Source organism: Otolemur garnettii, unplaced genomic scaffold, assembly GCF_000181295.1.
Source record: "Otolemur garnettii isolate 467f Iridium unplaced genomic scaffold, OtoGar3 scaffold00156, whole genome shotgun sequence".
Taxonomy (NCBI): Eukaryota; Metazoa; Chordata; class Mammalia; order Primates; family Galagidae; genus Otolemur; species Otolemur garnettii.
In genome coordinates this window covers 1,852,192-1,866,467 of record NW_003852551.1, presented here as the reverse complement: position 1 = coordinate 1,866,467, position 14,276 = coordinate 1,852,192, and the positions used below count along the sequence as shown (strand labels likewise).

General features: G+C 46.1%; 1 protein-coding gene across 1 annotated transcript in view; it reads right to left on the bottom strand.

Annotated features, from left to right (window-relative positions):
• Nucleotides 1-14,276, bottom strand: part of MAN1C1 (mannosidase alpha class 1C member 1) — a 146,864-nt gene that overhangs the window by 78,645 nt on the left and 53,943 nt on the right. The window contains exon 2 of the mRNA XM_023519098.1: nt 6,776-6,872. Coding sequence (XP_023374866.1) covers nt 6,776-6,872 — 97 coding nt within the window. The remainder of the gene's footprint in view (nt 1-6,775; nt 6,873-14,276) is intronic.

Here is a 14,276-nt window from a genome sequence, read left to right as displayed (position 1 = left end):
TTTTTTTTTTTTTTTTTTAGAGATAAGGTCTTGCTCTGACCCAGTCTGGTCTTGAATCCCTGAACTCAAGCAATCCACCTGCCTCAGCCTCCTAAGGGCTAGGATTCTCCTTATAACTTAACAAATATAATAATGAGAGCAGATTACATTTAATGAAAACATATGGGCAGATACTATGTACCAGGTGTTTTACACACAACTTATTTAACTTGTACAACTACTGGGTGGAGTAGGTATTACCCTCATTGTGAAGAAGGGGAAACGGAGGAGCACAGCACATTGTACCCCATAAATGCAGTAATGTACACAGTTATGATCAAAAAAAAAAAAAAAGAAAGAAAGAAAGAAACTCATCCAGGGTCACAGAACTAACAGGTGGCAGAGCTTGGGTTCAAACTCAAGCTGGTCTCAATCCACGCTCCTCTCAGTATATCATCACACCCTGATGGCCAGTGGTCTGCTTTGCAAGTACTGCTGACCCTTGAACAATACGGATTTGAACTACAAAGACTCACTTAAAGGAGGATGTTTTTCTGCCTCTGCTACTCCTGAGACAGCAAAACCAACCTCTCTTCTTCCTCATCCTCCTCAGCCTACTCAGCACGAAGATGACGAGGTTGAAGACCTTTATCCACTTCCACTCAATGAAGAGTAAACATTTTCTCTCCCTTATGATTTTCTCAATAACCTTTTCTTTTCTCTAGTTTACTTCATTGTTAGAATACAGCATGTAATGCATATGTAGTATAACATACAAAAATATATGTTATTCAATTATTTATTTATCAATAAGGCTTCTGATCAACAGTAGGCTGGAAGCCTTAAGTAGTTAAAATTTGGGGGAGTCAAAAATCATACTAAGATTTGCAATTGGACAGGGGGTCAACACCTCTAACCCCCATGCATATAGAGTCAACTGCGGCTGTTTTCAGGTTATTGGGGAGGGATAAAAGTTTTTCCTGTGGTGGAAGGAAAGTGGGATCTCTGAGTCTTTTGTCTAGTCCCTGAATACCCAACTGATGTCTAATAAAAAACGATGCCTAGAGATGGAAGGCTGCAGACCCTGGCCATGAGTCACATGCTGTCCCTAGCTTTTCATCCAGGTGGTGGAGTAGCAGATGCCACACACCAAACCCTTAGACCATCTTTCTCCCCCACTACCTTCTTTGTGACCACTATGTTGTGGTCACTGGGGGACAGGGTGGCACGGTAGCTTATGGCTTGGGTTTTGAAGTCTGACAGAGCTGGGACTAAGACATCACAAGTTCCAAAATTTGCCATGTCTCAGTCTGCTTATCTGTGAAATGGGGACAGATAGGGAGATAGGGTATATGAAGGGAGAGGATAGGCTCTTGGGCCTGAAATCACATAATTCCTGAAAGACAGTTTGCCCCTGCTGAACTCTGAGGATTGCTGGTTGCTGGTGGTGATGTAGCCATGATAGTAGGCCTGTGTTTTGACAATCTGGCCGTGGACAATCTAGCTGATTTTAGAGTGGGTGGTGCAAAGAGCACCAGGCTAGGACTCAGGCCACCAGAGCTCTAGTCCCAGTCCTGTGGTTAACGTACTACATCACTCCTAGAAAGTCCCTTTCCCCTCTGAGCCTCCATTTCCCCAACCCTAAAATGAAAGGGTTGGGCTCACTATCAAAGGGCCCCTCGAGTAATGGCATTCCAAGACTCTGTGCCCGTGACAACTTGCCCTGCTGCCAAGAGAGGATGAAGTTCTCATATTTGCACTACCATGTTAAAAAGATGAGCATTCATTAAGGACTTTCAAGGTTGGCCAAATGACAACCGAGTGCAAGGTATCACTTACCACCTGCCCAGAAACACTTATGTTGGCAGGGAGCTGATTTATTCCAAGGTCTTGAACCCTAACTTTCCCCTGCCTCTTGCCTATTAAAAGTTCCAGTGTAAGCTGCTTAAATAAAGGGGTGAAAGGTATACTGATAGGCTGCCCAGCCAAGATTTCTGCCACAGGCATTTGAGGGTTGGGGGAGCAGGGCGGGGAGGGGGTGTCAGGGCTGAGTTCCTGGGTCAGGAGGACTAGGCACCCCAGTCAAAATGGGAGCAGCACATGGTCTTCCAAGCCTTACACTATTCTTACAGCAGTGACACTTGATGAATGCTTCTTATGGGCCAGACAAGCACTTCATGTGTATTAACTCTTCATTCTCAGGGTAATCCTATGAAAGAAGTATTATTATTGTCCCCACTTTACAGATGGGGAACTGAGACCCAGACAGGTTAAGAAATTTGCCCAAGGTTATGCAGCTAGTAAGTGGCAGAGGAGCACACAAATGCAAGCCATCTGGCTCCAGGGTCCATGTTCCTCAGCCAGCTTATAATATTCCCTCAAGTCCTAGCAGCAGGGTTAACATCTGCCCCTTTTTACAGGTGAAGAGGCTAGGCCTCAGGGGACTCAGACACTTTGGTGGCTGTCACTTTATGGCTGGTCCCTCTGTCACCATCAGTGCTGTCTCTCATGTATTCTTCAAGCTAACAAATCACCTCTGTGATTTAACATCAGTAAGAACATTCCTGATCGAGTGCCTGTTCTGTGCCTGGCACAAAGCTAAGCCCTTTTCATGCCTCCTCCCTAATTGTCACCATGGTTTCAGAATGTGGGGCTCCTGCCCCTCTCTGCAGCCTGTGGCCACACAACTGCTAAGTGGTAACACAGAGGTTCCACCCAGGCCAATCACATCTAGATCCAGGCTCCATGCTCATTCTGCCACCTGGCTGGACACTAACTGTCCCATCTGGCTACTTCTCATAGAAGGGGAAAGAGGCAGACATCTGCCTTGGCCTGAGGCACAAGGCAAGGAACAGGTGGTGTCCTCTTTGCTACCAATCCCTGGAGTTTTGGGAGCATCTTCTAACAGAGCCTGCTGAGCCTGATGTGAAGGAAAAGGAAGCTGCTTTGATAAGGAAGTGCTCAGGACACAGAAATTGGCTTGAGAAACACCTTACCTACGTCTTATCCTTAAAGTAAGAATAGATTTGGGGAGGGGCAAATCGGCAATTGGGAGGGGTATTCAATTTGCCCAGGGAGACCAGCCTTGGGCATCAGATGGCCCTCACTGCATCTCTTATAAATCTCAGCAAAGTGAGGTACCAGCATGAACTCATTACCGTTCCCTGCGTGCAGAGCCCAGCCAGCCCTGCGTGTCAGGGGCGATGGTGCTGCAGCCCACATCCAAACCATGTGGCGGACCGCTGAGGGTCTCCCTGTGCCTCTGACTCAGCTAGGCACAGCAGGATGGGCACTGCCTGCTGTCTGAAAGTTTCTGAAGTGTCCCTGTAGGATGAGGCTTTAGGGAGGTCATTGATGTCAATACAGCCATAGTCCAGGAATGACACAACACAGGAATCCTCATGAGTCCAGAAAAAGTAGTGTTTGTATAACAATATGCTTAATTCAGACCAGCTGACCTCTTTCAATCTTTGGGAATAGTCTAACTTCAAAGATGGGACCCACCCAACTAGAACATCTCCCAGGCTCCTAGATGCCCCCAGCCCTCACCTTTTGGTTTTTGTTGGCTTTTGTTTCCACAAGCCTTTGCATCCTAAGACCCATTTGTGGTAGCCCGTAATCACAGCTACTGCCTAGCAACAGGTTCTCGGGGGGCTCCACTTTACAGAAAACCTCAGCCTTGGAGAGAAATGAACTGCTTGAATGAATTGAGTTTGAATCTGGGTCTACCAGGATCTAGAAACATGAACTTCTAGCCAGTAAGGACCTGTTATGTCATCACTTGTGATCACCAGATGTGTCCCTCTTTCTGAGAGCACACAGACTCCAGAAAGACTCCGGGAGTTGGGGGTTGCCAATGTATGCTTTGGCAGAGTTGGTGGAACTTTTACTGTGCTATTTATTGCTGTCCCCCCAGAAGTCAGCAAGAGGCATCGTCACCCTGTAAGCATTTGTTGAGTGACAGAGTAAATAAATCAAGATAAGCTCTCCTTGCCCAGTGCCTGGGTCCCTGTGCATCCTTCTTTCTCAGGAGCCAGCCAAACTCTGTAGCTCAACTGCTGGCTGCAGGGGGGAGCCTACACCTCACTGCCAGGAGTGCTGCAGGTCACAGGGCTCCCTTGGCTCTGCCAAGGCTGCTCCTGGAAGACAGACAATCCAGGGGATCTCACAGCCCACCATGGGCTCACTGGGGCAACTGCCAGTCTCATCTGTTACAACAGAAATCATAAATCACTCACATATAACATGGCCCCTTGTGTATCCATACCTACTGTCACTTATATCATCACAGTCGCCCCAGTATGAGGGATGAACAAGCAGGGGCCCAGAGAGATTAAGTGATTTGGACTTGACCACATAGCTCAAGACAGAGTGAGAACTTATGCCCAGGGCTTCTAAACTCCAGGTCCAGGTTCCTTCCACCATGCCAGGGGGCCCATGCTCCACCAGGCTCAGTGATGGAAAGGGGCCAGGAGTTGAGATTTAAATCCCAAACCCTGGGGAACTGTATAAAACAGAAGTGGGTTTAGCTCAACCACTCCCAGAAGTGTCTCCCATAATGATCTGAGCAATAGCTTCAGAATCAGCAGGCTGCCCTGCACTGCCCCCACTCCAAACTCTGACCACCAGGTCCCTGAATATTTGCCAACTGTTTTGGGAAAAGGAGAGGGAAAGCCTTCTGGATCATGACCTTGTTTATACTAGTAGCAAATCTCCAACAACTCTGATGAGATCTATGCCAGCAATCTTTCCCCAGGGCTGATGTGGGATGTTTGGGGAAGGTCTGTGTTCTAGACAGACAAGGCAGCCAGGTTCCTAAGCAGGAGTCAACATATTTCATATCTGAGGTTAAGGAAACATCTCTCTTCCTCCCATTCAACTCAGGAATTCCTCTCTAGAAATCTATCCTGAGACAAACTTTTATGCACAAAGTTGATAGCTCCTGCCTTAATTCTAACAGTGAAAAATTGGAAACAATTTTTGTCTGACATTGGAAGGATGGCGAAATGAATTATAGCATAGCCATACAGTAATTGAAACCATTAAAAACATTCTTTTTTTTAAAACAGAGTCTCACTCTATTGCCCAGGCTAGAGTGCTGTGGTGCCAGCCTAGCTCACTGCAACCTTCAACTCCTAACCTAGCTCATGGCAACCTTAAATTCCTAAGTTCAACTGATCCTCCTGCCTCCATCTCCTGAGTAACTAGGACTACAGGCATGCACCACTGCACCCAGCTAGTTTTTCTGTTTTTTTTTTTTTAATAGTCTTTATTCACTTATGCTATATATACATTTTTTTTTTTTTTTGCAGTTTTTGGCCAGGGCTGGGTTTGAACCCACCACCTCCAGCATATGGGGCTGGTGCCCTACTCCTTGAGCCACAGGAGCTACCCAGTTTTTCTGTTTTTCAAGTAGATACAGGGGTCTCACTCTTGCTCAGGCTGGTCTCGAACTCCTGACCTTAAGCAATCCTCCTGCCTCAGCCTCCCAGAGTGCTAGGGTTACAGTTGTGAGCTACCACACCCAGCCTTTAGAAACATTCTTTATGAAAAAAACTTGAGATGACTTAAGGAAACATTTGTGATGTTACATAACCCCCTTCCAAAAAAGAAAGGACATAAAATAGTATTTAACAGAGGAAGAAAGCACACAGAAGAAAAGATTGAAAAGAAATGAGCCAAGATAATTGTTTTTGGTTTTTGCCTAATTTATACTTTTTTAATATTTTGCTTTCCCCCTTCTACATTCCTAGGATAGTCAGAAAAATAAATACACAAAATTCCCCAAATCCATACACTAACCCCCATAAGGGGAACTTGTCTGAACAGCCTGAAAAGTTCTGTTGCTGACTGGTTAGGAGGAAGAAGGTTGAGCCCCATCATCTTTCCTATAACACAAATACCCGTGACAGGGCCATAGCCATGGAGGCCAGCCCATGTAAATTTGCCTTGAAAATTGGGGGGGGGGTGGTGGTGTGTGGATTTCCATCTCAGACTTGGTTCTTTGGCTCCTGACTTCAGGAGCCTATATCTGTATGGGATGAGGACTGCAGGTAAGGAATTTCCCCTCTCCGGCCCACATGGCTCCTGTCTCTGGCATCTTCTCATGGAAAGGTCTGCAGAGAGGGGAGCTGGCAACTCGGAGGATATTATTTTTAGAATCTGAGACCATGGCCATAAGAAGGCACCCTGTAGTTTCTCTGAAGAGCAGAGAGAAGCCCCCAAGGCTCTGGATTAGGAGACTCCTGTGGCTGAGAGAGGGCAGAGATACCAGCAAGTGAGGTTGTGGCTAAAACACAGCATGCTGTTAAGCAGCAGCCCCTGTGATGCCACCCCTGACACATGGCTCTTCTATTTGTCCACCCAGTAGCATGTGAGAGACAAACACCCAAGACTCTAAGGGCAGCCACACCCACCTCACTGAATATGTGTTTGGTTTCTCTATAAGCCACACCCTGGAGGAGCAGATTTAAGCTCAGCCCTGTGTGTCCTTTGAGCCCCTAAACCATCTCTCCATCCTCACCATCCCTACTCACATTCCCAAGTTTCTGTACTCCAAAAAATAAATGACAGCTACATACAAAGAGGATCATAAGGTTAGAGAGAAGCACATGGGTTTCTCCCAATCTAGGAGGGCTCAGAAGCCTGAACAACCTAAAAAAAAACGCAGATGTGGAAGCTCCCAGGTCTGGATAAACAGGGACAGGAGTCAGAAGGTAAAAAGCCAGAAAGTTCCACTCAGCCACCATGGGGTGGTGGGGTCTCCCCGACATCACAGTGGTTTAAATCAACTCACCAAACATGTTACCCTCGTAGCCATCCTTCGTTAGTGGACGGAGCTCGTTTTCCCCCATCGCATAACGCTTATAGCTCTGCCAGGCAAACTGCATCATCTGTGAGGAAAAGCAGAAGACAGAGAACCTCAGTGGTCAATTTCCAGCACTGTGGATTGGCCGCCTGGCTTTGCCCTCTGCTACAGGATTTAAAACTCCATCTAAATAATTACCTTCCAAATTTTCCGAATTAAGCAAGGCAACCTCCTTTCCACTATAATTTTAATTATACGGTTACAGCTGCTGGGAAAGCTATTCTCCTTGGCCAAGTTCACGTGTCCACAGTATGCCCAGGGATTTCCCAGAGAAGACACAAAAACACTACCTCAATTCTAACCACCTTTCAGTGCCGAAGTGAAAAGCCACCTCTCCCATGAAGCCTCTGTTTTGCTCTGGTCTAATGTCACCCTCTGATGGGAGGAAACTAACTCTCCTATGTGAGTGCCGATTACTATCCAGCAGAACGGTCTGCTGAGTGAGGTCTTGCTAACTCCATTGCATAGGTAAGGAGACAGGTCCTAGACCTGAGGTAACTTGCCCAGGCTTACCCAGTGAGTCACTGAGAGTGCTGGGACTAGACCCAGGCCCTCTGGCTCTGAAGCCTTAGGTCTTTTTCCTAAATTTTTTTTTTTTTTTTTAGAGACAGAGTCTCACTTTCTGCCCTTGGTAGAGTACTATGGGGTCACAGCTCACAGCAACCTCCAGCTCTTGGGCTTAGGTGATTCTCTTGCCTCAGACTCCCAAGTAATTGGGACTACAGGTGCCCACCACAATGCCCAGCTAATTTTTTGTTGCAGTTTGGCTGGGGCCGGGTTTGAACCTGCCACCCTCGGTATATGGGGCCGGCGCCCTACTCACTGAGTCACAGGCGCTGCCCTGTCCCCTAAATTTTGATTTTGTCCCCTGAAGTCACCACATAAATCTCCTTGAACCACTTTGACCTACCCTGGCATCCCAGGCTTCCAGCTGGTCACTGTTATTTGTTGTTCCCCTGGCTCTGGGCCACAGGTTCCTGAAGGAGAAACTATACTCGCCTCACCTCAGTTTCCCCCCATAGCACCTGGCATAGGGCTTGGCACAAGCAGGCATCAGGGAGTGTCTGTGGACTCTTCACCCAGCATGTGCCCAAGTTTACTATGCAAAGGCAACTGTGACAGTCCCTCAGGACCATCACGCCAGCACCTTACTCGCTGGTGGCACCGAGACCTAGAAGCTAAAAAAGATGCAAAGTGACAATCTGCCCTGGAGTCCCCCAAGGCCTCCCTCACTTGCCTGTGCATGGCAGGGTGCAAAGGAGCCAGCAGATCTTTGTAGTGACCACTGGAAGAGCCAGGGACAGTGGTGGCACCACCAAGGGACAGGAAGGTAAGGAAGCAGCCTGGTGCACTGAAAGAACTCAGGCTTCTAGACCAGAAAGGCCTGGGTTCTAATCCCACCTCTGCCGCTACCTCTGTGACTATGGCATAAAACTAAATGTCTCTGAGTCTTTGCCACAGTCCTGAAAGGCTTAAATGAACAAATGTAGTGGAGATGCCCAGTTTCTGACAGATACAGCAAATGACTGACAAATACTACATCTCCTTCTTTCTATGGCCTTCAAAGTACCCATCTGGCTCATCTACTCCCACCCCATCCAGCCTACTAGTTTTCAAATGTTTGCTTTATCAGAATCATTGTAGGGGAGGGGGTTGTTAAAGCAGATTGTTGAGTCCAAGAATTGGCCTTTCTAACAAGTTCCCATATGATGCTACTGGCCCAGGGCCACATTTGAGAACCTCAGATCTTTTATATTTGTTTATTTCTACCGTCACCTCACTTCCAGACACAGTCCTATACCCATCGGCTTTCTCCTCCTATCTCCTGGCCTGTATTTCCTGCCTCAGCCCCTTTCTAGGACATCTCTACATGATTCTCCATGCTCAGCTCTCCTGGTGCCCACACTTAGAAGCAGTCTCTTCCAGGTACATCTGGATAATAATCATGGCTACATCTCAAATGTACAGACCAGAAGGACAGACAGCTATGTGGCCTGGACTCTCTGTGAAATGGCAGAATAACCTAGTATCACATCCCTACTTCACAGATGATGAAACTGAGGCTCTGAGATGGAAAGTGGTTGGTGCATCACAGCAGCCAGGCAGGAATTCAGCTTGCTCATCTCCCAGGGCAGCAAACCCCACCCTGTACTTGGCCTGACATGTGGCTTCCCATGTGACACTCATACAAATGTCATGGTAACACATGCCAAGCACTTGGCATGGGCCTAGAGTCCTGGTTCCACTCTGTTATTTTCTACTTATCTTGAATTGGCAATAGCAGAAACTAATTGTTGGGTATGAGAGCTTGCAGGAGGCTAGCCTCCTCCCTTGGTCTCGCTTATCTGGGGCTCCTTCTATTAAGTCAGTGTGAGGGGAGGGAGGGCAGGAGGCTGGAGGCGGGGGAGAGCAGCAGGCTGTTAAATTCATAAATGACAGCAGAAAAGAAAGAGCAGAGATCTGGAAGGGGGCACATCCCACCCTGAAAACTCCCCCTGCCTAGAGAGAGAAGTGGGTGTACAGGAGTAATTACGAGAATCATAGGTATCTCCGTGTTATCAAAGAAGCTGCCACTGCAGGAATGTGGAGACGTTTGGAATGTGGCCCATTCTCACAGTTGTCGCACCAACTGAGGGAATGAAGGCACAAACAGTGCCTATGTCACTCGGGACTGGATTAAGAAAGCAATCAGAGCTGCCTGTCATGCAGACCCTCTAATGCAAATGTGTCCCTTAACTCATGGTGTAAGGGGCTCAGGCTAGGACAGCTCCCAGCCAGGTGGCTCTTTCTTTTCTTTTCTTTTTTCTTTTTTTTTTTGAGACAGGGTCTCACTCTGTTGCCCTTGGTAGACTGCTGTGGTGTCACAGCTCACAGCAACCTCCAGCTCTTGGGCTTAGGTGATTCTCTTGCCTCAGCCTCCCGAGCAGCTGGGACTACAGGCACCTGCCACAATGTCCCACTATTTTTTGTTGCAGTTTGGCAGGGGCCATGTTCGAACTCGCCACCCTTGGGGCCGGCGCCCTACTCACTGAGCCACAGGCACCATCCCACCAGCCAGGTAGTTCTTACCTTTTTCTTAACATACCCTAAGCAATCACCCTAGGCAACCACCTACCACCTGTCCCATGTTCGGCTATAGTTGTGGTGGGAATGCTCCCCTGACCCTATCCTCTTCATCTGTCTAAATGCTCATCTGCTCTCAGGTCCCAGCGGAAAGGGCACTTCTGCAGGGAGGTCCCTTTCCTAGCCAAGCCTAAAGCAGGCCTGGTAACTCGGACTCCCACCCTACATTTCTGAGGCACTGTCCTATGGTAGGCCCCAGTCAAGCTTTTACACCTGCCACCATGGAGTCAGTCCCCCTCCCGTTCACTGAGGCTGTGGAAGGTGCTCATTAAGTCTCTGCTAAATGACCATAGAAGCAAATAAGGAAACTGGCTCTGGAGCTTAACACATGAGTGGGAGGCTTGATGTGGACCACATGTTTCTCAGGTAAGATGTGTTAACAGGCAAACAGTCAGAGGGGACAAGCACACATTTCAAGGGAAGACTCATGTGTGCCCAAGAGTTCTTATGGGCAGGCAGGACTGTGAGGGGCCTAAAAACAGGATGATCACAGACAGGCTAATATATTCACTTTTGCACTTGTGACACGTGCCGTGGCAATCTTTGCGCTTGGCTTTAGAGATGGACAGTTCCTGAATTCATGCTTCGATAGTTCTAAGACCTCAAAGGTCAATCAGGCCACTTTCTTCCCCATGGAAGTTCTTTAATAGAGGATTCAGTACTCTCTCCTTGATGACCCACAATGATAGATACTCACCATCCTGTCAGGCAGCCCGTTCAATTGCAGAATTTCACAAAGTCCCTCAACCCAAATCTGTTTTCCCTACAGGTCACAGGGGAGACAGCACACCCCCACACCACAGACCTTTGGCCACAGGGGAGCCAGCTGTAGGTCACCTGAACAGCCAGCTCCTTCAACGATTCCCCTTGTGGCAAAGCTCTGAATCCCCTGCACTCAACCACGGTACCCTCCGAAACTGCAGACCCAAGTGACATAATGTTCTTCCAGGTGCCCCAAAACTCAGTCACCCATTTGTTGTGGCTGGCTATTCTTTGGTAACGAGCAGAGACCAAAGTTCGTACTTGCCCTGGATCATGCAGGTGTGGACTTGCCACTGTCTCTAATAACTTCCATCTTGTGGGACTCTATCTCCCATCCCATGCTGTCAGGATCTTTCTGGAATCAGATCTTATCATTTGACGTGTGCATCTGCCTGCTTTGGGTAATCTGCAAACGTGATGGGTCTACCATCTGTGTTTCCTCCTGGGTTTTGGACAGAATGTAAATGGCTGGCTGAGGACAGAGCTGGGGAAACAGCAGCGGAGGGCTCTTTCCTGGCCCTGGCCCTGTTCTTTGATGTCATCCATCAGAGAACAAGGAATCTATCAAGCAATCAGTACAACCCTTGTTTCTCCATTTTTGTACACGAAGATACTGTGAAAGGCAGGAGTAAAATATAAAAACATTCTGTCCTAGTACAGCCAGTATAGAAAAAAATAAATTTCTTTTTTTAAAAAAGGAAATATGGGGTTGTTTGGCATGATTGTTCTTAGATAACCCATTTTGGCTCCTACGGATCATCATGTTTTATTCTAATTGCTTGAAAATCACTAACTTAAAAACCTATTAATCCCACTAGGATGGTTTTACTAGAAAAGATGGGACAATAAAAAGCATTGGTCAGGTTGTAGATAAATTGGAACCCTTATAAGTAGTTAGTAGGGAATGAAAATGGTTTAGCCACTCTGAAAGACAGTTTGGCAGAAAAGTTAAACATGGAGTTATGTATCACCTTTGAGTTCCAGTCCAGGTATATCCCTGTACAGAAAAGTTTATATGGCAGTTTCAGATTGCTATCCTCAGACAGTCCTGCTTACAAGATTGGGCCTCAGCTGATGTCTGGGAATTGGGTTTTCTCATCATTCTCTAATTGATAAGGGTGGTTTCCTGTACCCAGACTGTTTGTATAAACAATGTACCTTTGTTGAAGAGCAACTTTGCTTCTGGAATTTGGAATTACAGACTTGTTAGGCAAAGGGTACCTAATGAAACCAGCTCTCAATAAAAATCTTGACCACTGAACCTCTAAAGAGCTTTCTGGTAAATAACACTTCACATGTCACAATTCCATACTACAGGAATCAAGCAAATCCTACTTGACTTCACTAGGGGAGAACTCTTAGAAATTCACACCTAGTGTCCTCTGGATTTCTCCCTAAGCAGTTTCCTTTGCTAGTTTTACTTTGTATCCTTTCACTGTAATAGAGCATAGCCATGAGAAGGACTCCGTGTTGAGTCTTGTAAGTCCTCCCAGTGAATTGCTAAGCCTCAGGGATGGTCTTGGGGACCCCCCAACATACATCCAAGAAAGGAAAAAACGTAAGTGCATACAAAACTTAGACATGAATGTTCACAGCGCCACTATTTACAACAGCCAAATGGGAAATAACCTAATGTCCGTAGCTGAATGGATCAACCAAATGTGGTCTATCCATAACAATGGAGCAGTATTTGGCCATAAAAAGAAATGAAGTAGTGTTAAACATGACAGCAAGGAAGAAGCTTGAAACGATATGGTAAGTAAAAGGAGCCAGACATAAAAATGCTGCATACTGTATGATTCCATTTATATGAAATGTCCAGAATAAGCAAATCCTTAAAGGTAGAAAGTAGACCAATGGTTGCTTAGGACCAGTGGAAGGGAAAGATGGTAAAGGTCTGGTAAAGGGTATGGGGACTTTTTTTTTTTGGGAGACAGAATCTCACTATGTTGCCCTTGGTAGAGTGCTGTGGTGTCACAGCTTACTGCAACGTCTAACTCTTGGGTTAAGCAATTCTCTTGCCTCAGCCTCCCAAGTAGCTGGGACAACAGGCGCCTGCCATAACACCTTTGCTATTTTAGTTATCATTGTTGTTTGGCAGGCCTGGGCTGGATTTGAACCCGTATGTGGCTGGCGCCCTAGCCGCGGAGCTAGAGGCGCCATGCCTACTTTTTGAGATGATGAAAATATTCTAAAAGAAAGTACTAAAAATGACTGAACTTTATATTTTTAAAAGGTAGATTTTATATGTGAATTATATCTCAATAAAATTTTATTTATACATATATTTAAAATAAATTATTAATGAGGACAAACAGATACCATATGCCACCTAATACAACACATGTCAAAGGACATAACACCACTCTGATAATATTTTTGCCAAAAATGCATAATCTGAACTAATCTGTGAGGAAAAACGAGACAAACCCAAATTGAGGGACACCTACATCATCATTGGCCTTTACTTTTCAAAAACAACAAAGCCATAGCTCAGTAGTTAGAGCGCTGGCCCTGTAAACCAGGGGTGGCAAGAGTTCAAACCTTGCCTGGGCCTGATCGAAAACAACAAAATGAAAGAAAAGGAAAGACCAAGGAATTTCCAGATTGAAAGAGACTAAAAGAAGCATCATCCAAATGTAATGCATAATCTTGAAGTGGATCCTAGAGTAGAAATAAGAATTATTATTATTGCCATAAAGGGACATTATTGAGATAACAGAAAAAATTTGAAGGGGGCATGGGGGTCAGACAGTGCTATCACATCAATGTCAATTTTCTGATTGCAATGGTTTTACTATAGTTTTATAGAAAAGCGTCATTATCTTTTTGGAAAAACACAACGAATTACTTAGGGGTAAGGGACATTATACAGACATTTGCAACTTACTCTAAAATGGGTTAGAAAACTATAATGTGTGTATATATGTGGATGTATATATGTGCATTAGATATACATGTATATCTATATAGAAAGGGTCAGTGAACAAAAAAAGAAAGCAAACAGGTTAAAAATATTAACATTTGAGGAATCTGAGTGAAGGTAAATCTGAGATCTTTGCTGGATTTTGCAGCTTTTCTAGGAGTCTGAAATGATTCTTATTTATTTATTTGGGATAGAGTCTTGCTCTGTCATCCAGGTTAGAGTGCTGCGGCATTAGCCTAGCTCACAGCAACCTCAAACTCCTGCGTTCAAGCAATCCTCCTTCCTCAGCCTCCTGAGTACCTGGGACTACAGGCGCCTGCCACAATGCCTGCCTGTTTTCTATTTTTAGTAGAGACATGGTCTGGCTCTTATTCAAGGTTCAGGCTGATCTTGAACTACTAAGCTTAAGAGATCCTCCAGCCTCAACCTCCCAGAGTGCTAGGAATACAGGCATGAGCCATCACACCCAGCTTGCAATGATTAAAAAAAAAATTAGGGCTCGGAGCCTATGGCTCAACCGGCTAAGGCGCCAGCCACATACACCTGAGCTGGCGGGTTCAAATCCAGCCCGGACCTGCCAAACAACAATGACAGCTGCAACCAAAAAACAGCCAGGCG